The 25,257-nt window shown below is 39.4% G+C and overlaps 1 protein-coding gene across 2 annotated transcripts in view; it reads right to left on the bottom strand.

Annotated features, from left to right (window-relative positions):
- Positions 1-25,257, bottom strand: part of CACNA1S (calcium voltage-gated channel subunit alpha1 S) — a 342,071-nt gene that overhangs the window by 167,742 nt on the left and 149,072 nt on the right. For both annotated transcript variants that reach the window (XM_089654106.1, XM_089654105.1), the window contains 13 exons: positions 21,286-21,400; positions 18,379-18,472; positions 16,082-16,151; positions 12,869-13,001; positions 12,033-12,162; positions 9,781-9,840; positions 8,106-8,212; positions 5,424-5,511; positions 4,803-4,910; positions 4,402-4,454; positions 4,154-4,300; positions 1,720-1,921; positions 1,448-1,606 (listed from right to left, as the gene is read on the bottom strand). In XM_089654106.1, the coding sequence (XP_089510232.1) occupies positions 1,448-1,606; positions 1,720-1,921; positions 4,154-4,300; positions 4,402-4,454; positions 4,803-4,910; positions 5,424-5,511; positions 8,106-8,212; positions 9,781-9,840; positions 12,033-12,162; positions 12,869-13,001; positions 16,082-16,151; positions 18,379-18,472; positions 21,286-21,400 (1,466 nt within the window). The remainder of the gene's footprint in view (positions 1-1,447; positions 1,607-1,719; positions 1,922-4,153; positions 4,301-4,401; positions 4,455-4,802; positions 4,911-5,423; positions 5,512-8,105; positions 8,213-9,780; positions 9,841-12,032; positions 12,163-12,868; positions 13,002-16,081; positions 16,152-18,378; positions 18,473-21,285; positions 21,401-25,257) is intronic.

Genomic DNA, 25,257 nt, shown 5'->3' with positions numbered 1-25,257 from the left:
AATTAGCCTGTGAAGGCAACACAGTGATCACGCTTCAATATCTTAGAAATTTCAAGAGTGCTGCATCCCTCTGAAAGACCTTTTACAACTGTTGACTTTTCAGGTTCAGGTAAATCTCTTTTTTGCCCCATTTTGCCTGAGGAAAAGAAGCTGCCTAATAATTATTCAGACCTTGATATAGGGTGTTGATCTCCTTAGGCCACACCCTCCCTCACCACACAAATACACATCACCTGATATGCTTAAATCCAATACGCATTCAAGTTTATACAGCTTGGAGTTGGGCAATATGCAAAAATGATGATTTTGCCAAAATACTTACTTGCCTAATAATTGTGCACACAGTGTATTAGTCAGAGAGACTGCCATCACATTTTAGGGTCAGGAATGGTGGTCATAGGGAGGCTTGAAAGCGGGATTTCCCAATTATACACATGCCTAGCTTGAATTGTACATAAAATGTTAGTTTATAGCTTCAGCTTCCTATATCTCTATGTCTACTGATTATTTTGACATGCAGCTTTGACTGAAGGTAACTTTTTTTTTTTATCATATGTTCTCTTTGAATTGGGTTTGTGATTGTTTTACTTTAACAGAAATAGCACTGTTGTATAGAGCATCCCAGGGGCGGACTGACCATTTGGAAACTCGGGCACTGCCCGAGGGCCCGGGGTCAGTAGGGGGCCCCATGAGATGCCTCTGGTACCTTTTTCATAGGCTTTTTTGAGTTTGGGCAAGGACACAGGGGCCCCATGATCCCTTATTGCCCGGGGACCCCATGAGTTTTCAGTCCGCCCCTGGAGCATCCATTAAAAATCTAGATTGCTATTGCCTAAAGAGTACTCTATATTATACATTGTACATTTACTTTTAAACAAAAAAAAATCCATCACATTCACACAAACCTGGGAATATGTATACCAGCTTAGCGAGGTATTGCTACTAAGGATGACCATAGCAGTCAAAAGCTACTACACAAGATTCCCAACTGAATAAAACATGGTACAATGACACTATAATCAAGTTGTACCAAAACCACATACAGTATAGTTTAATTGTATTGCTAGAAACCGTAACTGTGTGGCATTAGTCATACAGACAAGCATAGGGCTCTGGGCGCAACTGAGATGTCTGTGCACTTGTTTCTTTGTTTTAAAAAATCATTACACGATAAGCTCTAGAAAAAACTCAAATGGATAGAATAATATTTCTAATTTGAATAATGCTATCTAAGCCACAAATATTTCATGCAATTCTGAATTGGTGTAATTGAGGATTTTGTATGCTTGTTCCCAATTCGAAGTGAAAACAGGACAATAAAGTGAGGCCTAATCAGAATTAATATTGGTAAATAAAGGTGAAAATGCAATATGGAGACATGGAAAAAGCTATTTTATGTAGTCATGCTTGATGAATTGATAAAGAGGCAGTGACAATAAATGTTTACCTGCATACCAAGACTGATGGTGTTCAGTGTAATAAGAAAAAACATCAAGTACTCGAAATATGAGGAGGTCACCACATACCAGATTTTATATTGATGTGGATTTTTTGGGATATACCGCCGCAAGGGACGGGCTTTCAGGGCATATTGTACACACTGCCTCTGTTGGAGAAAACAGACTTAAATATAACATAAGATAAACACTAAAATATAACACAAAATCTTCTACAAAATAAACTGTTTCTTATGAGAAATGACAGCCTCATAGTATTTACCTGATTTTTGTCTAGTTCGCAGTTCTTATACTCCTGCTCCCCTTGTTCTTGAAAGGTGACAATGACAAATCCAACAAAGATGTTCATCATGAAGAAGGCAATAAGGATGATATAGATAATGAAGAAGACTGCAATTTCAATGCGGTAATTATAGATAGGTCCCATATCCTCTGCGTGCGAGTCTATAGCTCTGTACAATAACCTACGAACATAAAAAGTATTAGTTACATCTATCACTACAAAAATATTGACATATTTCTAGTTCCTTTTACACTCTTTAACAGCTTTGCAAATGTATCTCGTGTGATAGCTTTGCATTCTTTCATACCAAAGATACAAGCATTCTAAAAATTCAACTCCATCTAACTAACATAGGACACCACAAATGATGAGGAAGACACTTGTAAAGAAGTTTTTTAGGTAACACCCACTGAGTGGTGGCAAAATAAATTAAGTGGCTTTTTAACCCCAAAGTTCCACCACAGCCTAAGGTATTTTGCTCATTTATACAAAGCTCTCTTCAGCAATTTTACACATTTTGCTTTTGTGATAATGTTGCAATAATTATCTAATTTAATTTATGAAATTTGAAGTGTATCTAAACTCAGGGAAACAAATATATTGCTGCCTACCTGTCTTTAGATGTGGTGGCTGCATTAGTTTTCCCTTTTTCAGATTTTTTCCTTTATTTTCTCTTGGTGATACTGCCAGTAACACAATTCCTGTCTGAAGATAAAAATGCTAAAGCACTGTATTCTATCTATGGGGGAGCAGAGTTATTACCCTAGGACAGAAACTGTATGAGGACTACAAAGCACTTCCTCCTTTCCTCATCTTTATAATATAGTTTGTATGGTTTGTAGTACACAGAGCAAACTGGGTAGGCTAATAACACTGCTTGAGAAAACAACACATGACACAGGACTGCACTCGATTTCTTGCAGGATCAAGAGGTATTTTTTTATTATTGAACAAATATAAAAAAACCTTTTCAATTGTATAGTTCACAGCCAAAAAAAGGAGCACAGGGAAATGTATTCTTTTTTTAAAAATACTTTATTTAATAATGGAATTCAGGTAGCAATGTCTAGAGTGGTAACCAGTCGGTATAAGAGAAAAAAAAAAACCCTTCATGACAGGACATATATGTATACAGGAAAGTAATAAAAGGCTAAACAACGTATTTCTCAGTAAATGCTATAGGCTGCATGACCCAGCAAAATGCTGCCATAAATTAGCAAAAAATTTAAAATTCCACCAGTTCATGAAAAAACAATACATATGTATAGTGCATAAAGCACAAAAAATGGTAGTAAGCAGAGATAAGCGCTGAGAATGGGGTTAGGAGAGTGGGGGTGAAGGGAAAAAAATTGGGAAGAATGGAGAGATAGGAAGGGTTTAGGGAGGAAGGGACAGAGGAGAGGACAGAGAGGGAGGGTGTGTGTATGTGTGTGGGGGGAGGGGGGAATAGGGGACAGTAACTGTCTCCCTCTCAGATAGTTCCAACCACAAAGTCTATCACCCTCATTACCTGGTGTACCAGAGAACAGGAGGGCAAATTAACACTGAGAGGCAAGCGGAAAAGAAACAGGGGGTCCAAATCTTCCAATATTTGTCTTTCTATTCTCTCAAGAATGTTTATAAATCTTGGTGGATAAGGGGGAGTCATTAAAAAGGTATGCAGTGATTTTTTTTGTGAAGGAAAACTGTCAGGGTCTGAATCGTTTTTTATACTTTATCCCAGAAACCAGTCCCAAAAGATATTTCTGAGAGTTCTTTCAATTCCTGATAGCGCCAGCAAATGTTAGGTACCTGGGGGAACATTCAATGTAGTTTAGCTGGAGTCTTGTACCACTGTGTGAGAAGTTTATATCCTTCTTCCTGATATCTGCTTGCAAAAGATGCAAAGCAAAGGGTCTGTTCTTGCTGGGTTTGTGAAAAAGAGGTGTTAAGATCACAATCCCACTGTTGCAGAAAGAAGAGCTCTGTTGGACCATCCAAGTCGAGTAACAGATCATAGAAATGAGATGGGAAATGGGAAAGTAGCTTACCATCGAAGCATGTTTGTTCAAATGAGGTGAGTTTACGTAATGTCTGAAATTCTGCCGAAAGGGAACGTAAGTATGTGCCTAATTGGGCACATCGGAGAAAGTCCAGCTCAGAGAAGTTTATTCTTACGCCTTTATTTATATGTCAATTAATGTGACTCTCAGGAAACATTATCTGATGGAGAATCAATCACTGTCATCTAAAACACATGGACCTGGAAGATTCATCTGCAGAAAATGTTTAATGATAAACAGATTCTTTGCTTTATAAATATGAACTTTAGTGTTACATAATCTGTAACATCCCTGTTAATAAAATTACCATTTCTATATTTAAGAAAAACAAAGGTTTGAGTAACATTGAGTGTTAGTTGGCTTATACTTACTGTGGCCAGCCCTCAAAGGTGGAAATGGTAAAAAGAGACATCATGCCAGAAAGCACATTATCAAAATGGAAGTCGCTATGTGACCAAACTCTGGGTACTGCCTCCAGATGGGTGGGATTTCCATCCTTTGCCACAAAAAAATACCCCCTATTAAAAGAGACATAATTGTAGAAAAACAGGGATGATATTGGGACTGGATGTAGGGAAGGGTGACATATGGCATTAATGACTATTTTAGGTGAACCTACTTGCATTCTTCCTCTGTGATTTTTGTTGTATCAGTGCAGCTGTAGAATTTGCCCTGAAAAATTACAGAAATTCAACTTGCCTTGATTTTAAGTACATTTGAGAAAGTATAGGTTTACTGGTATACCTGCAGCATTTGTACATTTTTACTGTATATTGCTACTGTGACATATGGAGTCTTAGCAGTTGGAGATAACATACCTTTTTTGGTTTTAAAGAAATATCAGTGTGAGAGAAGACATACTGTGTGTTAAAAAATTTTTTTTACATTGTTTATATATTGTTGGAAAACAAAGACTTTTTATCAGGTCTTTTTAAAGGCAATATTATGCAATCATTGCTACACTCTGTGTGCACAATTTGGCATATATTATCTATTGTAATTTATTTCCTTGATATTTACCTTGAACAGCTGTACACCAATGCAAGAAAACATAAACTGCAGAAGTGTCGTGACCAGTACAATATTTCCAATGGTTTTAATGGCAACAAATACACACTGGACAACATGCTGTAACAAGAGGAAAAGATATTATTATCATAATACAGGATTTATAACATGTCAATGTTTTAATATATATATATATATATATATATATATATATATATATATATATTAAAATTATGAAACAATACAAACATTTGACTGGAACAACTCTTTTAATATAAAGCTGTTTTTGTGATTTATAAATATTGATAAATATTGCCACCCATACCTTTTATGAAAAATATTAATTGCTAAATTGCAACCTCACTAAAGCACTCAACTAAAATGAGTGGTGCATGCTGGGAACCAGTGTCAGTGAAACTTCTTGGTGCCTCATTGCTGTGGTAGCAACTGAATTTGTAAGAGAATTTTTATAATTAGAAAATATTAACACCATGCATATTTGAATATACAAAACTTAAATATGCACAGGATTAAGGAGTACGTGCAATATATTCAATTGTAAGCTGCTCTTTTGTGTACAGGTAACATATCAATCATTGATCAGCAAAACAGAGGTTGCGCCAGTTTACTTGCCTTAAGACCTTTTGCACGATTAATGGCTCGGAGGGGACGCAGTACTCTCAATACCCTGAGAATCTTAACAACGGAGATAGCGCTGGATCTTTTATAGAAAAAAATCAGGAAGGTAAGACATTGTGAATAATAAAAAGATAGAAGGGTTGGCACGTATTTGTAACAATTTAAGATATGTGGCCATTATTAGTATTATACTTTGTTCTTCTTGAGGCTGTCTCAACCTATGTTGTGTGTACCCACAGGGGTACTTCTGACTTTTTCAAGAAATAGTCCTGGTTGTCAAATTAAACTCAGTATAGTAGTCTAAAAGTAATACTAAGGGGCTCTATTTACCAATGTTTTTGCCAAGAGTCACACAGCTTTCACCCAGGATTCATACATTTTCCACCTATGATTCTGTTGAAAAATGTGTGAATCGTGCTTGAAAAATGTGATAAATAGACCATAGTTAGTTATCTTAAAACCATAAAGTATTGCTTGGAAAACACTGGAATACATTAATAGGTTTGGAAATAAACTCACCAATCAGATAGTACTGTTCAAGTTGGTAAACAGACAGATAACAGCTTTCATTTTTTTAAATGATGATGTAAAGCTACATTATACACTACCATGTTTTACAACATGTACAGTTACATATCATTACATGAGGTTGAATAAAGAAAATAGTCCTTTCAGTTTGACCTGAGTGTGTATGTGTGGGTGTGTCACTACCATTTTCCATGGCCTTGTACATTACGGTTGCTTAGAAGCATATCTACAAGTTTTTAATTTCATCTACATGCTCCACTGACACTGCTCTAATAGTAAAGAACCCTTTATGCAGTTTAAAATTGAATCACTTCTCATCCCACTTCATTGTGTGGCTGTGTGTCTTTGATAGAGACCTAAGATTAATTAGTTGTCTCCCAATGCTAGAGTCACCATATAAAGATTTGTATATTGCTATTATGTTCTCTCTTAAGTGCCTCTTTACCAGAGAGAATACAATTACTATATGTAGTCATTCCTCATAACTGAGGTCCTCCAGCCCCCTTATTAGATTTTTTGCCATTTTCTGGACTCTCTTCAGTTCAAGGATGTCCTTATTGATTGGTGGCCAGAAATCAAGATACTTAAGATGTGGCTGAATTAGAGTTTTGTGAAGTAAATGCCCTATTTAATGCATGCTAATAATCTGCTAGCCCTGCTTGCTGTAGCCTTGCTTTGCATGCTATGGCTAAGCCTGTGATCCGCAAGGACCTCCAGATTCTTTTCCATCCTTGATTTCCCTGCAGTTTCTTCCCCTTGCATGTAACTTGCATTTATAGCTTTAGTTCCCAAGTGCATTACTTTAAATTTGCCAATATTGAACCTTATTTGCCATATAGCTGCCAACCCTTCTGTATTGTTGAGTTCCTTTTGTAAAATGTCTATATCCTGTTGTAAAGTTCTTGCCTTGCTTAGTTTTGTATTGTCACTAAACACTGAGATTGAAATATTTATCCCAACCTTTATAATGTTTATGAACATGTTACACAGAATTGGTCCCAAGACAGAGCCCTTGGGTACCCAACATTCAGCTCCAAACCATTCAGAAAATATAAAATTAGTAACCACACCCCTTAATGCGCTACTGCAATCAGTTTTATATCTAGGTACATACCATATCATATATGCCAAATTACCTTAGTTTGTGAATTAAGCATTTATAAGGTACTGTATCAAATGCCTTAGCAAAATCCACATACACTGGGGGAGATTTACTAAAGCTGGTTCACTCAGAATCTGGTGCACCGGTTCATGGTAGCCAATCAACTTCTAACCTCAGCTTGTTCAATTAAGCTTTGGGAATAAAACCTGGAAGCTGATTAGTTTCTATGCAGAAGTGCCCTTCATTTTACACTCTCCAGCTTTAGTAAATAAACCCCACTGTCCACAGGCATTCCTATGTCCAAATGACAACTTGCCTTTTCACAGAATGTCAAAAGGTTGGTCTGGCAAGAGCAGTCTTTCAGAAATTCATGCTGGTTACTATTAATGATACTATTTTCATCAGAAAATTCTTGGATATGACCTCCTACTATTCCTTCCATTAGTTTACATACTACTGATATTAGGCTGACTGGTCTGTAGTTTCCAAGTATACGGTATATCTCAGCCCTTGTTTGAATATTGGTACCAGGTTTGCTTTTCTCCAGTCAGCAAGTACCATTTCAGTAAGTGAGCTGTCCTTAAATACTAGGAGTAATGGTTTGTCTATAGCGTGCCAAAGTTCCTTGAGAACACTTGGGTATAAGCCATCTGGTCCTGGTCATTTATTCACATTATGTTTGTTTAGTCTGTTTTGAATGCATTCAATATAATGTTATTAACATTACTGTCTTGTATATTATATCCCTCATTTTCCTTTGTATAAACTGAGGAGTTGCCTTCTCCTTTCACTTGTGACCAATTTCTGATGATCATCTTTTATTGGGCCAATATGCCCTGACCTAGTCTTTTTACAATTAATATTTTTGAAAACATTTGGGAATTTTCTTTACTCTCCTCAACAATGTGTCTCTTGTTATCTATTTTAGCTGCCATGATCACATTTTTGTATTTCTTATTGCTATCTTTGTATTTTTGAAATGCTGACGGTGACCCTTTGGCCTTATATTTTAAAAAAAGGGAAAAACAATATGTAGTAGTGCTCACTCAATTCCCATTGAGATGAGGGAAACTCCAACGACCAAAAGGTCCAAAATATTAAAATAGTTTCTGCAGAAGGAACCTTTGTGCAGGAAGGCACCATATGTTGTCATCTGTGAGGAAAAATAAGAATAATAGTTAAAAATGTACAAACATATAAGGGAAAATTTACATTGGTATTAAACCCAAATTAAAATGTAATATATTGCAACATACCATCCTTACATGTGACAGTTGCATTTGCTTTCTTTTTAAGGCATTCTTTTCTTTATTTCATCTGGTGATCCTGCCAGTGACACACCTTCTGTCTTAGGGTGTCTGCATTCTGCATGAAGTAGTAAAGCAGACACATTTAGACAGCAGCATTGTCAAACTGGGGAGATGGATTCGACTAGCAAAGTGAAGTTGAACTCCTGCTAACACTTTATAAGCAGTTACAACAAAATGTTTTTCCTTTTTAGGGCACTGATTATCAGGATTTACATAAATGAATTGAAGCTGACCATTATAAGCACCGCTGTCAATGTTTAACCACTTTCCTACAGGGCACTTTCACCCCCTTCCTGTCCAAGCCAATTTTCAGCTCTCAGCGCTGTCACAATTTGAATGACAATTGTGTGGTCATGCAACACTGTACCCAAACGAAATGTTTAGAATTTTTTTAGACAGAGATTTAATTTGGTGTTATGTAATCACCACTGGGATTTTAATTTTTTTGTTAAACAAATGAAAAAAGATGGAAAATTTGGAAGAAAAAAAAGTTTTTCTAAGTTTCTGTTATAAAGTTTTGTAAATAAGTGATTTTTTTCCTTCACTGATATGCGCTGATGAGGCTGCACTGATGAGCACTGATAGGCTGCACAGATAGGCACTGATGTGCATTGATGAGGCAGCACTGATAGATGGCACTGATAGGAAGCACTGATGGGCACCGATGAGGTGACACTGATGAGGAGGCACTGATGAGGCTGCACTGATATGCAGCACTGATAGGTGACACTGATGGGCACTGATAGATGGCACTGATGGGCACTGATAGGCGGAACTGATGGGCATTGATAGGTGGCACTAACAGGCATCACTGATGGGCACTGATAGCCAGCACAGATGGGCAAAGATAGCCAGCATTGATAGGCACTTATAGCCAGCACTGATGGGCACTGACAGACATCACTGGTGGGAACTGAAAGATGGCACTGATGGGGCTACACTGATAATCAGGGCACTGATTATCAGTGTATATGTCCCCTCTTTAGATTGCTGCTTACCGGCTCAGCGTAAGGAAAGGACTGCCTTTCCTGTTCAGCTGTGGTCAGCCACAGCTGATCACATGGTAAAGGGCAGCTCTAATTGGCCCTTTACTGAGATCTGTGATCAGCTGTGTCCAAAGCCGACTGCACTGTAGCCATCATTTGGCTATAGCTTGGTTGGAAAGTGGTTAATGGTTTGTCTCAACCATCTAACTGCTTTTTTGTCTGGGCAGGTTGGTCTGTTAAAGTCAGTTGAAAATTAACAGACTTACTTGGCTGGATCACCGGGTGAAAATAAAGGAAAAAAACTAAAAAAGAAAACTAATGCAACCACCACATCTAAGAACTGATGAGTTGCAATTTATTAAATGTTTTGTTTTTGAGTTTAATACTGCTTTAAGACATAAGATGAGTGATTTTGTAACATTTACCTTAAGAACAATTTCAGTTGTGAAAATCACGGTGAAAACAATATCAAGCTTTGAAAGAATCTAAAGCAAAAAAAAAAAAATGTAAGCTGCAATATCGGAATACACTGACATAAGCCTGAATGTTTCTAGTACACAGATAGTTTATAGGCTCTTAAATGTATAATAACCTCTTAGTATATTACTTCAAGGGCGTAACCTTAAAAGAGTAATTGCTGCCTAAAAACTCATTATACTGTATACCCAATGCTTAATAAAACATGTTTGTTATCTTTCAGAATTAGAATGTATTAGGTACTGTATATATTACCCAATGTTTCAGTGTGAAACATAACATTCTGCATGCTATGGAGAGAGCAAATTCAATTAGTAACATTTTTGCTTTGGACTATATGTGGCACAATCTTACCACCAATCCAGATTGACACTTCGAAACAGATAAATGCTTGGGCAAAGATCATGTCCTATTAGGTGACTGTCCTTTATGTTCTTAATCTTTAATTGCTATGAGTGGTTAAATTAAAGCAGAACTCCAGCCTCACCAATTTCTGCCCCATCAGTTTCTGCTTCTGGTGCTTGGTGGAAAACTGTGCTGCTATTTAATATTCTCCCCCTCCCCACACTTCCACTTTATGCCCTTGAATTTTCTTTGCAGGACATTGCAGAAGGCACATTTCCTATCTGTGTGATGTCAAGACTTCTGCAAGGCCCACTGACCAGTTTAAACACCTCCCTAGGCCTCAGGTGAAGTCAAGTCACAGTAGTTGCATCCCCTGAGGAGCCAGTTTCATCTAGATGAGAGAGCGTTAGCTGCAAAATCTCCCCCCTCCCTATGCATACAATATCCTAGGACTAGGGAATTGTAAGGGAATTCCCGTGAGATGGCTGGTGAATAGACGTGCGCATGTGCACAGAAATGCAAGATCACGCACACGCACGGTGAAGATTGGCACCAGACGGACTATTTAAAAGGTGCCTCTGCCTTTGCTGAGTGCTAACTGGTCTTCAGCTGTTCCCCATTTCCTGCTCGTTCCTGTGTGATTTCCTTGTTGCTGACCTGGCTTGTTCCTGACCTGACTCTGATTACTCTCCTACTTGATACTTGTTCCTGACTTCGGCTCTGCTCCTGACTTTGGCTTGCTTATGATTTGGTACCCCGCTGTCCGCCCGTTGATGACCCTGGCTATTCCTTTGACACTGCACCTGTCTCCCATCCCTGCTTCCTGCCTTGCTCTGGTGCACACCTGGCGATCTACCATACCAGCTCTGCATATTACTACTGTGCCTGAATCGGAGGTTCATCAGTCTTCCAAACTCTCCAACTGCAAGAGCTGCAAACAACATCTGCTGGTGCTCTTGTCCCCCTGGTCCCTAGACACCCTCTGTTCCACTTCCAGTGGGGTCAGGGCTAGTGACACAAGTGAGGCCGACCTCGTCATTTCAGTCTCCAATCAGGTACGTGACAGGAATGCTTCTGCAGCAGCTCATATGCTGCTCATATTCTGTGCAGTGTGAAGTTACACTGAAAAAACATGTAACACACAGCATTTGGTTTGTTGTCTTGTACAGTTTACATTTAGGCAAAACTCTGTGTAATAATTTAGATAGCCATGATGTTTGAAAAATGTCAGTCATTGTTGCTGTGGCCTTTACTACAGTTTGCTGACTCCACCTAACTCCCAAAGAAGGTGCAGTACAGGATAAAAAGAAGCAAAGATGGTTATGTGACTACTTTTTCACTCTCTAGTTTTAACATAGAAAGTATCACATAATTGTTAAAAAAGGGCAGAAACGTGAACAGCAGGCAGGTGGAAGTACAGTTTAAAAATATAGCTTTCTGCAGACTGGAGTTCTACTTTAGAAAGCCTACTTTGAATATGAATGAGTGAGGTAAGTCTTTCCAAATATATTTAAGAGAAAAACTTGTATGTTTGAAACAGCATTATATTTTGGATCTACTGAATGGCTTTTTGGCATTTGATTGATAGAACAATGCATGAAATCTTTAAGTATATTTCAGTTTTGTTTTTCCTATGGATGGCCCTTTTTTTCCTATGGGAACCAAAAAAGTGAATCACTGAAAAGCTGAAATCCCAGGACCATGGTGTCCTGCACTGTACATTCTAAAAACGCCATTCTAGCCTAGGACTAGTAGCATGTTGTGTTAATTTCCTGTTACTACTGTATATATAATTTCTTCTACAATATTACTTTCCACTATTGCCTGTTTTCTATTACCAAGAGTGTAGCATCACCTTGTTGCGGAAAGATTCAGGTTGGATGGGGTCCTCAGCAGCCAAAGAGATACTACTTAGTAAGATAAACAGCAGGATGAAGTTGGTGAAAGTAGTGGCATTGATAATACGATGGCACAGTACTCTGATTCTGCAAAAGTTAAGGATAAAGAATTATGAAATAATACATATTCATGGATTACAATCAAAGATTTTTCATCTTGTTTGCAATAATTAAAGTGGTTTTAAAAGCTGAAATGAAAAATGAACACAGCATATCCCTCTATAGTGTACTAGTCTCAATCCAAAGCACCAAGTTTGATTTCAGTCTGCTCTCTCATTCCTCTGCATGAATAAATTCTGCAAGGTTATGCCAACACCAAGAATCTTGAATGATGGTACTGCCCCTCTCCAGCACACAGAAGGTAATTGACAGCCTCAGCTTTGCATGTTTACCCATAAGACTGTGTTTGTGGGGGGTGTCCATATTCCCTTTACTCGGGTCTCAGAGTACACTAAGTTCTCATCTCTGTACTGTGCAGTTTGTGACATTAGATCTCTGCCCCTTGCCTGCTGGAGCTGAGAAATAGCCTTTGATCTGTGCGTTTTAGAAGGCTGTAGAGAGGTCTGCAAATAAACTGATACAACTTAGTAAGAGGATTTGTTTCATTTTCTGTATTACCTGTGGCTAGTCACTTTAGTGGGTATATGTAAGGGTTTACAACCACTTTAAGTATAATTTATGCATTGAATTATCCACAATCTGCATTTGACCACAAGCCTTTCTAGAACACTACAGATGTATTTAGAGTTAGTATCAGTACTTTCTTGTTTGCCAGTGTAATAACAAGACTTACTTGTTGGTGGGGCTAAAAATGAAGAATGAGCTGGCTTCTGGCATTGGCACTGCCTTTTCTTTTAACTGTAGCTCTGCAAGAGGACGAGGGCGAGGACTTAGTGGGATGTCTGGTTCTTCCTCCTCATCATCACCTAACAGACAATGCAGAAACATGTGGATGATGAGAAAGCCACAAGTAAGTAAAAAAGAAGTGGAAAGCAACATCAAGATGACTAAAGAGAGATAACTGCAGGAAAAATGAACTTTGTGTTAATTCCTTCATATTAAACTTGATCTCCATCCAAACAGCTAAAATACAAATATATTATATTGCCAAAAGTATCGGGATGCCTGCCTTTACATGCACATGAACTTTAATGGCATCCCAGTCTTAATCTGTAGGGTTCAATATTGAGTATTGAGTATTGAGCAGCTATAACAGCTTCAGCTGTTTTGGGAAGGCTGTTCACAAGGTTTAGGAGTGTGTCTATGGGAATGTTTGACCATTCTTCCAGAAGAGCATATGTGAGGCCAGGCACTGATTTCAGACGAAAATGTCTGGCTCGCAGTCTCTGCTCTAATTCATCCCAAAGATGTTCTGTCAGGTTGACTGTGCAGGCAGTTCCTCCACCCCAAACTTGCTCATCCATGTATTTATGAACGTTGCTATGTGCATTGGTGCACAGTCATGTTGGAATAGAAAGGGGCCATCCCCAAACTGTTCCCACAAAGTTGGGAGCATGAAATTGCCCAAAATGTCATGGAATGCTGACACCTTAAGAGTTCCCTGCACTGAAACTAAGAGGCCAAGCCCAACCCCTGAAAAACGACCCCACACCATAATCCCCCATACACCAAACTTTACACTTGGCACAATGCAGTTAGGCAAGTATTCTTCTCCCTGCAACCGCTAAACCCTGACACATCCATCAAATTGCCAGACAAAAAAGCATGATTTGTCACTCCAGAAAACATGTCTCCACTGCTCTAGAGTCCAGTGGTGGTGTGCTTTACACAACTGCATCCAACACTTTGCATTGCACTTGGTGATGTAAGGCTTGGATGCAGCTTCTCGGCCATGGAAACCCATTCAATGAAGCTCTCTGTTGTTGTGCTAATCTGAAGGCCACATGAAGTTTGGAGGTCTTTAGCTATTGACTCCGCAGACAGTTGGCGACAGTTCTGCGCACTGTATGCTCCAGCATGCGCTGACCTCGCTCTGTCATTTTTCGTGGCCTACCACTTCATGGCTGAGTTTCTGTTGTTCCCAGTTGCTAATACCACTAACAGTTGACTGTGGAATATTTAGTAGCAGGGAAATATCACAGATGGACTTATTGCACAGGTGGAACTTATCACGGTACCACGTTTGAATTCAATGAGCTCCTGAGAGTGACCCATTCTTTCACAAATGTTTGTACAAGTGGTTTGTGTGCCTAGGTATAAATTAGATCTTTTCGATACTCCCTCTACCACCCCCAACAGTGCAACAACATATAACAGCAAATGTCCACATATGAGTCCATATATAGTGCTTTTTCAATATATAGTGCTTTTTCAAACGTTGGGGACTACTTCACTTTGCTGATTTTCAATCCAGGAACCTCAAATCAGGATACCTCAAAAAAATATAAACTCAATATAGTGCATTATCATTAAAACAGAAAAAAACGCACTCGTGAGAAACTAAAAGTGATTCCTCCTACACTCCCACCCGTGACAAATCAACACTCCAAAAATCCAAAAATTGTGATTAAGTGCAACACTCCACAACCAGTGTCACCATCCAAAAGTACTAGATACCATTACCCTCTCATAGGAAAACACACGCATCCAAATAAAATAGTGCCATCTCTCTTGTGATATAAAATACCATTACCCTCTTCCAATGCAGACCAAGCAAAAATTCCTTCCGGGCAGTCCAAAATTTCTCCCTCTCCGGAAGCTTCCTACTGCTTCCAATCCACCTTCCCCGTTCCTCAAAGAGGCAGAGGTGCCTAGGTGCCTGATTTTATACACCTGTGGCCATGGAGGTGATTGGAACACCTGAATACAATGATTTGGAGGGGTGTCCCAATAAATTTGGCAATATAGTGTATGTTGAAATACACATACTGTATGTGAATTATCTTATTTCCCACATTTGTTATTCTGTCTAGCCACACATGTGGTTCATAAACCTCTGCCATACAGCACAGCTAGGGGTGTGACACCATTTTATACCACCTATTTAAACTCCGGATAGATTCATGTTGTGTGTCCAAAGGCAGTCATGCAACCACCACTCCAAGCTCCTCATACCTAGTCTCTTACATCTACATCCTCCTGCAGAGAAGTTGTCCATCATGATGTACTGTACGATAGATGGCATCTCCATAGGAATGAATGGTATTTTTGCTCACATGTGCAGAAGTAACAAACCCACTGGTAGAATTTCTGCAGGGAATGTGTGGCCCCCAGTGGACTGTACAGCGTGAATCTGGCATGAATGTGGGCACACACCATTTCTTTATAATGGAACAACTAGAACCAGTCTTCACTCCCACTGATTCCAGAGTTCGGAAAATGTTTCCAGTTGTGTATAATATCCTTGACAATGTTTTTGTTTCCTTTCAACATATAGGTGCCTTTTTGTCTTACAGTAGCTCTTAAGTGACATTTTTGCATCATAAAAACATAAATAGATGCCTAACCAGCTATATCTGAAATGTGCTAAGCCCTTGGTGCACAACCTGCAGCACGAGGGCCACATGCGTCCCTTTGGTGCATGATGTTTGGCCCTTGGATCTCAGCAGTTCATACTGGGAATATTACTATAGGATATGATGATATAGCATAGAACTCTACTAGGCTCATATAACATGTTCTTAGGCTCATATTGTCTTCTGCAACATATCCCCAGCCAAAAATGTAGCATGTTCACACTCTCTCACCCTCATTTTCTCTATTAGGTCTGCAATTTCTGCCATTTCTGACAGTCCTCTCAGGCATTACATATATTGAACATTATGTGCTGCCCTTTGGTGATGTCAGGGGCTGAGTTTGAGGCCTTCTTTAGCTCATAAGTTGGCAACCACTGTGCTAAGCCCTGTCTGATTTAACATCAATATAATATACCTATTTTATAAAGTAAAGTGTGTAAAGGATTGTACACTGTATAGCCTCTTCATTTGGATGACATTTTACATTTTTTGTGTATAGTATTAGAATACAGAAACAAATTCTGTTTTACCTGGGAAATCTGCAGAGGGATAAGGATCTTTTATTTCATTGACATTAGACTCAAATTCATCTATCTTTAACTGTAAGAAGAGAGAAAGGGGGATATAAATGTTAACATGGGGCCCTTATTTGTCATTTTCAAATAGAAAAACAATGTCTATCAATATACAGTATTTATTAGTCTGTTCTTGGTTACTAGTTCCCAGTTGTAACTCAATTTTGTTTAGACCAAGTATGTGTAGCATCCTCCTGGTTAGGTGCTAGGATTTGTTTAATTAGGATAAGTATAATTGTGTTTCTCTGACAAGAGAAAATCTAGTTGGGCTCTCTGCTTATCCACAATGCTGTGATGGATTATTCGGGTCTGCTCATGATGCTCTGGCACTGCTGAGTTTGCCTTGAGTTCTGCCTGCCTTCAGGAAACTATGAGAGCCTTCCGGAACCTGGGAGGGAATGATGCAAATGAGCAGCATTAATATGAATACATGCAGGGAGTGGTATTTATGTTCTGTGAGCACAGGGGTTTGGTCTTTCCCAGGAGAGGATTGAACCAAGTCAGGCTGGAAGCAGGCTTGCCTTGCCTGGCACTGCCTGCCATGCGGCCTCAGGTGGGTTGACCTGAGGGCCTGAAGTTAGAGAGAATGACCCTGGTTGTACAGTAAGCTAACTGAGGAGAGCTGTCTGCCAAAGATCTGTCTGATATCACTGGAGGGTTTTGTTTGGAAGATTGGAAGGAGCCCACCATTCTGTCCTTGGCCTTGTTAGTACAGACATTGAGGAATTTCAGTACTTGATAGTCAGCGTGGGTCTGAGAAAATGAAACACTGGTTAGTGTTCTGAAGAGTTTGTCCAACTGTTGCTACTGCATACTTTGCTCAGTCATGTTATCTTTGGGCTGTTGTAGTCTGTTGTAACTGGCTTGTACCTGTGGAGCTCAGCCCTGTAACTAGTACTGCAAAAAGGGACTTTGCTCACTCCTAAACTACTTGCTGCTACAATCTAAAGGGAAGCTTGCTATCTGCTTTTAACCTGAACTTCAACGGGGCTCAACTAAGAGATCAGCTAGATGTCCTCAGTGTGGATAGTTCTGATTTTGGAGTATCCTACTAAATTCCCCTTCCCTATCCCCAGTTATACAATAAAACTCCAAAACAAACATCCTCTAGACTGGTCATTGAAGACAATGAGCATGTGTGTGTGTGTGTTCCTGGCTGTAGAAAATACCTGCTGCCTGGCTGCGGGGCAAGGAAGGGGGAAACCTGGGCAAACCTCACGAGAGTAGCGCTACATATGCGACAGAATTATTTAGTACACCTATGCTGGTTAGTTTTGGTACAGGGTAAAGTGAACTGAACTGATAGCGCAATGCAGGTCACCTCACAGGAAGCAACAAGGATACTGCATTATTGGCAGGTATTTTTTGTACTTAGCCTGAAAAAAAGAAAACAATGCAGCCACAACAACTAAGGACTAGTAAGCTACAAGATATTACATTATTGTTTTAGGTTTTGGTTACGCTTTAAACAAGAACACATACAGTTGTTCTGCATGCAAGCAGCTGCAATTAGGGCCCAGCCTACAAAGAGGTAGGAGAGGCTTCCACCTCAGGTGCTTGCCCTGGCCCTATTTCAGTTTACCTAATATGTCTAAACTACACTGGTACAACCATGGCACAATTCTTGTTATTTTGCATGGACCAAAAAGTGGTAACTATGGTCAGCAAACAGCAGATGTCTTGCACTCTGTGCTGGCTATGTCACTGTATAGGAAGATGAACAAACACCATCTGTCTCAGCTCTGTGTGGCAAGTGTACGTTGTCATTTTAACCTAGGGCACTTGGGGACCTTGTCCTGGCATTGGTAAACTAAGCCAATTCCTTCTACACATCAGTGTTAGATAACTAAGTATCTGCCTTTTAACAGACGTATTGGAGTCAGAAGTCCCCTCATAAAGTAGAAAGCCAAACATTAACAATAACCTACACCAAATTCAACCTTATTAGCAAGCTGCTTATATAAATCAAATATGTATTTTGGCAGTCAAATATCATAAAACTTCAAATACATTTTTAATTGTTGAATCGAAAAATATCTTTTCCTCATTTCTACCACTAGATGTCCCCATGAAAGCTAAAAACAGAACTGTGAATTAAACAAACCTCTGAAGGTGAGCACCTTTGAAATTCACACTTTTTGTATTCAATTTCTAAAACACCATACTGGCTCATTAGATACCAGTATGATATTGGACAACTAAAAGCAATTGTCTAGCCTTTTAGCGGCATCTGTCCTAAAATTGTGTCTTGCCTTGGCTGTAGTAGGTATGCCTTCCCCTTTGGCTTTTTGTTCTAATTTCTTTGCTAAGAGGAGCTTTTCTTCCTCTGATTTATCTGGATTCGCCCTGAAAAGAAAAAAATAACTACTTCAGGTTATATTGTAAACATAAATTAAAGTGTAATTAAAGCCAAAATGTCTTTTTTTAGTCATGGATAGAGTAGGGAAGGGTTAGAACCCCTATTAAGCTAAGTTTTTATTGCTGTTTGTGTGCCCTGAGGATGGTTGTTCCCTAGGACTGATTGTGATAGGAAAGTTCAACATTTTGAGTTGCCACCAAAGCAGGAGTTAAGGGTGAAATTTCCACTTGTTACAGTGAGTGACTACCATAAAGGAGGGAATTTCTTGTATTTTGAAGAGATTTCCTATTAGATCCCATTGTACCTACCCAACAGGAAGTGAAGATAATTCTCTCTAATGGGACAGGGATGGCAAAGAAGCCATGGCTTTAGGTGTTCTTTAAATAAATACATAAAATATAAAAGAGTGCCTATAAAGCAGGGGTAGGCAACCTTTGAGAAGTGGAGATCTACCTGCACAACATGAAAGAGATTAAAGATCAACGGGGCTCAGCACCATTAAAAAGAAAAAGCAAGGCCTAACTAAATAGAAAGGAAAAGTTAGAAAAAAATAATAAAACAAATGTAACTGTAAAAATACAAACTTAGCCTACCTTAAAAATGTACAGTGTCAGTCCTAGCAACCAATCACCTGTGGGTTAATATGAAAAGTTGATTTGGCCAGGTCCTCCTCCCGCCCTCCGTCTTGAGCCCTGCTGCCTTCCCCTCTCTGCTGTGCACTGAGGATGACAGCAGTGGAGGGGGCTGGGGGAAGGGGGGGAGTTACTTGTACATGGTCTACCTGTCACCTGCCCACGGTCGACAGGTAGACCGCGATCGACGGATTGTCGATCCCCACTATAAAGTCATAAAATGCAGGAATTTAATGATAGTGGGTGCAAGGTTTGTAACTGCACTTGGTCATTAAAGGCTGAAATCATCCCAGGCTTTGATTTCCATTCCATTTCTGCATCTCTACTTCAGGATCTTCCAAATGCTGAGGAACATCATGATGATTCCAATAGCAAAGTGGTGTTACTATAGGGGGGCAGTCTGCTCTGTGTGCAGTCAGATGAGGTGTACACTAGGTTCCCCCACCCACCCTGCACATTACCACTATGCTGGGTCCCGGCCAAGCCATGGATTGCGTTGCACTTGCATAGTGGTAATGTGCCTGGCATTTCTGTCAGACCTCAGATAACGTGACACTGTCTGAATCAAGAAAAGTTCTCCTAGGCTCCTTCTTGGTTCTGACGTGTTATATAACAAAGCTGCGTGAAGCCTTCTGGATGCTGCTTCAGGTCTTGCTTGCTAGGAGAGGGGTAGATTGTCACTGATTAGGGGAAGGATTTTTTCTGGTAGGGGGGCATGCAGAGGGAGATGGGATTTTTGCTAGCAGAAGAAGGTAGGCTTTTGCTGCATAGAGGGAGATTGGATGGGGGGGGGGGGTTGTTATCTTTAACTTGCTGTCAGTTATTAAACCCTTTACTTTTTTTATTTTTGCCACCTTATTTATATATACAATGTTATATACAGATATTCACTGAGTGTTAAGATTTGCTTGGTATACCATTGCAATAACATAAAAGCAATGTGGACTCATTAGGATCTTGTCATTGTTCCCTACACCTCAAAACATTACTGTACGGGAACACATCAGAACCTACAAAAAAGCATTACTAAATTGGGCTAATAATATAAATTAGAGCAAATGAAAGTGGGATTATTTTCAAGGTAACCTATTCAACCCCTTGGAGGGTGATTTATTAAAGGAAAATAGGCTGTTTACGGTGTAAGGGAAGTTACACCATGCAAGGCAATTGGCAGCTGAGCTTAGTGAATGTGGTGCAATCTCACTTTGCAAAGAATACCCAATCAGGTGCAAAGAAAATAAAGAAAAACAGCATTTTTGGTTGCACATGATTGGATGATGGAGTTGGCAGAGCTTTCCTACATTCAATGAGCTCTGGGGAAACATTCCTTGCAAAGTGCAACTTGTGGAGCAAAAATTTGCCTTTGGTAAATCAATGTCATTGTTTGCCTAAACAAACTTCTCTGTTTGAATTGTCAGTATAATTTACCTACAGGCAGTTAGCGTTTTCAGAAATAGGTCAGTAATGGCAGGCTCCATATCTCTTACTACAGTTTGGAGGGGTAATATGAAGTAATCTTTTGGCAATGAGCACACTATGGAAAGCTGATTTCTGGCACAATGCTGCAGGTCACTATACACTCTTACTGCGTGAACTCTCTTTTGAATGAGTCAACTTGTTTCTTACAACCACAAGTACTGCTACAGAACATGTCTGAATTTGTGCATGCTCCTGACACCTGCTAACTTGACTGCTGGTTACACATACATGTCTGATGATCAAATTTCAACTCAGAGCCATCTCTTAGACATTCCATTCATATACAGTAGATGCCAAGTGCTTAACAGTTTCTTGCCTGAAGGTTTTCATCCATAATGACCACAGCCTTTTTTGAGGTTAGTCTAAAAAAGACTTTTATTTTTGGTGAAACAGATAGGGGTTGATTTACTAAAACGAGACTGCAAAATCTAGTGCAGCTCTGCAAGGAAACCAATCAGTTTCAAAGTTGTTTTTTTTTTGTCAAAGCGTAATTGAACAAGCTGAAGATAGAAGCTGATTGGCATATGCACAGCTGCACCAGATTTTGCACTCTCTAGTTTTAATAAATCATCTCCACTGTGTTTTCAGGTGACAGCAGAGCTGAACTTCGCTTAAATTTTTAAACAAAAAAAAATTCAGCTTACAGTTTAATTCTTGAGAGAGTTTACATAAAAAATACACCTTCCGACCTTGCTAATTTCTTGCGTTTTCGTTCTTCCGCTTTTGCTTTCTGTGCAGAAGTGAGGTTTTCAGCCTCTGCGAGGTTATCAACGGCAATAGCAAGAAATACATTCAGTAGGATGTCTATGTGTTTATAAGGTTAAGGTAAATTGAAACAATGCCATGTCATCACACACCTTAAAATGCAAAGCACCTTGGTATAATAAATCTGGTTAGACAGGGAATTGGGAAATTTCACAATTGTGTATGTAAAATCGAAATCATTCCATCCTGTTTATTATAAAGTCTATGTTTAACCCAAACATATTCTATTATCAGTGCTTTGCACATGCCCATGAACTCTAAAACACCTAGACATCTTCACAGAATTCTATTCATGTTGGAGGGAACACACCTAGCAGGGCCTCCAATTTAGATTGTATATTGTGGCTATGGAGTTATAGTTATAGTCATATTGAGTTTTGTACAGACCATAAACCATGAATGCAGTTTCTGTAAACCCAATCTTGTTTAACTTGTTCTGAGTCTAATGTATCACCATAATCCTCCTATTTGTGCACCTGCAGCTCAGCCATGTATTCTTCTGCCTCACGGTCCCTTCTTACTCAAGCTTCAGGACAATAATAATAATGTATATTAGTCACCATGTCAAAGACTATCATCACAGATTTTAGAGCTGGAATTTGTTGTGTTGAGACAATTCCACCAACTCATGCTATGTACACATATTTAATACACAAACAAATGCTTAAAGTGACCCTTTCAGAAAAGAACAGGCAATATACTTACTTTTCCGGTGGCCTTTGCCTTGAATCATCACTGCTTCTTTGCTCCTGGCCCCTACATATTTTCCACCCTCTCAGGTGTGTGAACTACCTGATGTCCCACTGTACGCTGTTATTTCTCACTCTGAATACAGAACATATGTGCAAGCAAGTGAAACCCCAGCTAAGCATCAACAGAAAAAGGTATTCTAGCCCCTGATGGGGATGCAACAGCATGTACTATATACAGTATTGTGTGTTAATATCACTTGACCAGTAGATGGCACTGTACACTAAGGTTACCAGTTGTGCATATCTGTAAAACTTGTTGGTTCTCTCTCTTCTCTCTCTCTTCATAACCAAGATTTCTGCCGTTACAGTTTGCTGAAATGTTTTGTATGTTTGCAACTTAAGCCACACAAGTAAACCAAGTTCTGCCTCATCACAAGCTACTAGTGTCTTCTCTAACACATAACCAATAGGTTATGGGCCCAGCTCCAGACACTGGAAAAAGGAAAACTACAAGCAAGTAAGTGCTGCATTTACAATCCTACCAAATCCTGTGTGAGGAAACAAAAGCTGTATCCAATTCACTGAAAAATGGCAAGTGCTTCAGATATGAAGTTTACAATAGCAAAGCTCAACAATACCAATTACTAGCTATGGAAGTTTAAGCTTGAAATGCTGTTATCCAAAGATGACTTGTGGCAGGTACTAGATACACGCAGACCCAATGACAACCCGGAAGAATGGGACAGAAAAAACAGGCAAGCAAAAGCAGTCATAAGCCTGTTAGTAGGAGGACAATCAACTCATTCATATAAGGAAAGAAAACACAGCTAAAGGTATGTGGACTGCATTACAAAAACTGCATGAACGTGCAAACCTAAACAGTAAACTATATCTGCTGTGCAAACTGTATAAGATGAGGCTGGAAAAAGGGCAGGAAATGGGTGAACATGTAAATGCTATGCTAGAAATTGGACCAGCTGGGTGCAATAGGTGAAGAAATGAAAGACAATCATGTAATAGCACTACATGATAGCACTACTGCTATGCAGTCTTCCAGAATCATACAGTGCCCTTATAAATGCTCTAGAAACTAGACCGGAAACTGAACTGACACTAGAATATGTTAAGGGAAAATTAATTGATGAATACAGCAGAAGAAAGGACAATTTGCATAGTGAAGAGAACGAGAGACCAGAGGCAGCTCTGAAGGTGCATGAAAGCATAAGACAAAGCAAAGAAACCAGGGTATGTTTTCGCTGCAAAAAGGCCGGTCACCTGAAAAAGAACTGTTCAATCTGGAAAGCTGAGCAGTGAAAGCGGGAGCTACCCACAAGAGAGAAAGCTAAAGCGGTCATGAAAGAAAATGAAAGTGCATCATGGAGTGGTACTTTTAAAATGACTCAGAATAGTACCTCACATGGATGGTACATTGATTCAGGGGCAACAAGTCACATGACAGGTGACGAGACATTCTTCACAGAAGTTGATTTTAGTGTAAAAGATAAAGTCTTCCTGGCAAATGGGAAAAGTATTACAGTGGAAGGTAATGGTCAGAGATTTCTGAACTGCAAAACGCCATCAGGGGGCAAGCAGAGCATCCTTGTAAATAATTTTCTATATGTTCCAAGCCTAGAAGGAAGCCTCCTATCAGTTAAAACCCTTGCAAGCAATGGACTCACTGTCCAGTTCAGAGGTATTGAATGCACAATTCAAAATGGAAAGCAAATTCTAGCAAGAGGAAGGTTAAATAAACATCTGTACAAAATCGTCACTGAAAGTGAGAAGGCTAATGCGGCAACTCATAACCCACATGGCAAGTGCATCCATCTGTGGCATAGAAGATTGGGGCATCGAAACCCAGAAGCTATAAAGGACTTTGCAAAGAGAGGTCTATCAGAAGACATGAAAATATTGCCTTGCCACACACAGCAAGTGCACGTGTTGCATCAAAGCAAAGGCCACCCGAACCTCTCTTCCACAGACCAGTCAGAGTAAAACCATTAAACCCATGGAACTGATACACAGTGATGTGTGAGGACCAATGAAAACCATCACACCTGGCGGGAACAGATATTTACTGACTTTCATCGACGATTATTCCAGGTACACAATAATGTATCTAATGAAGCACAAAAGTGAGACATTAGAAAAACTTCAAGAGTTTGTAGCTATGACAAGCAACAAGTTTCAAAGGAAACCTGGAATAATACGTACTGACAATGGAGGGGAATATATGAATAAAGAGATGGAATCATACCTAAAGAAACAAGGTATTATACAGCAAACAACTGTACCATACACTCCTGAGCAAAACGGCGTAGCGGAAAGAAAGAATCGCACTCTTGTAGAAATGACCAGATGTATGATTTCGGACGCTGCCTTACCTAACAAATACTGGGGAGAAGCAATAATGACTGCAACATACCTACAAAACAGGCTCCCATCAAAAGCTATTGAGAGTACACCATATGAAATGTGGAATGGATCAAAACCTAACGTAGGACACATCAGAGTGTTTGGCTGTAAAGTATATGCCCACATTCCAAGTCAGAAACGCTCCAAGTTGGAGAACAAAGCCATGGAAGGCATTCTGGTGGGCTACAGTGAGCAGAGTAAGGGATATAGAATCCTTTGTCCAAAGACCAACAAGGTCACAGTAAGCCGCAGTGTTTATTTTGATGAAAGTGAAGTACCAGATAATACAATTCTTGAAAAATGTGGAGAGGATTTAGGCGCTGAATCGGCAAGAGACACTGACCCATGCGAAGCAGGACAAGAGCCAGAACAAAAAGTGGAACTTACAATCAACGAGCCAATAGAACCCACTGAACAACAAGAAATCAGAAGATCCTCTCAAATGACAAAAGGGATACCACCCCGCAGGTTATCATATGCTGCTAAAACACATCAAACACAGGAGCCAACATCCTGGGAAGACATAGAAACTTTGCCGAGAAGGAAAGCCGATCAGTGGAGAAAAGCAGCTGAAGAAAAAATAAAATCACTTCAAGAAAATAAAACTTGGTCACTAACAGAACTCCCTCCTGGTCGCAAAACTATCAGAAGCAAATGGACTTTTAAAGTGAAATATGATACAGAAGAAAACATCTATAGATACAAAGCAAGATTAGTTGCCAAGGGATACTCCCAGAAATTTGGAGAAGATTACGATGAGACATTTGCTCCAGTTGTGAAACATTCCTC

The sequence above is a fragment of the Staurois parvus genome, unplaced genomic scaffold (genome assembly GCF_062004578.1).
Source record: "Staurois parvus isolate SC_StPar_1 unplaced genomic scaffold, SC_StPar_1.0 ptg000744l, whole genome shotgun sequence".
Classification (NCBI taxonomy): Eukaryota; Metazoa; Chordata; class Amphibia; order Anura; family Ranidae; genus Staurois; species Staurois parvus.
The sequence above is the reverse complement of the archived record's forward strand: the minus strand, read 5'-3'. Positions and strand labels throughout refer to the sequence as shown.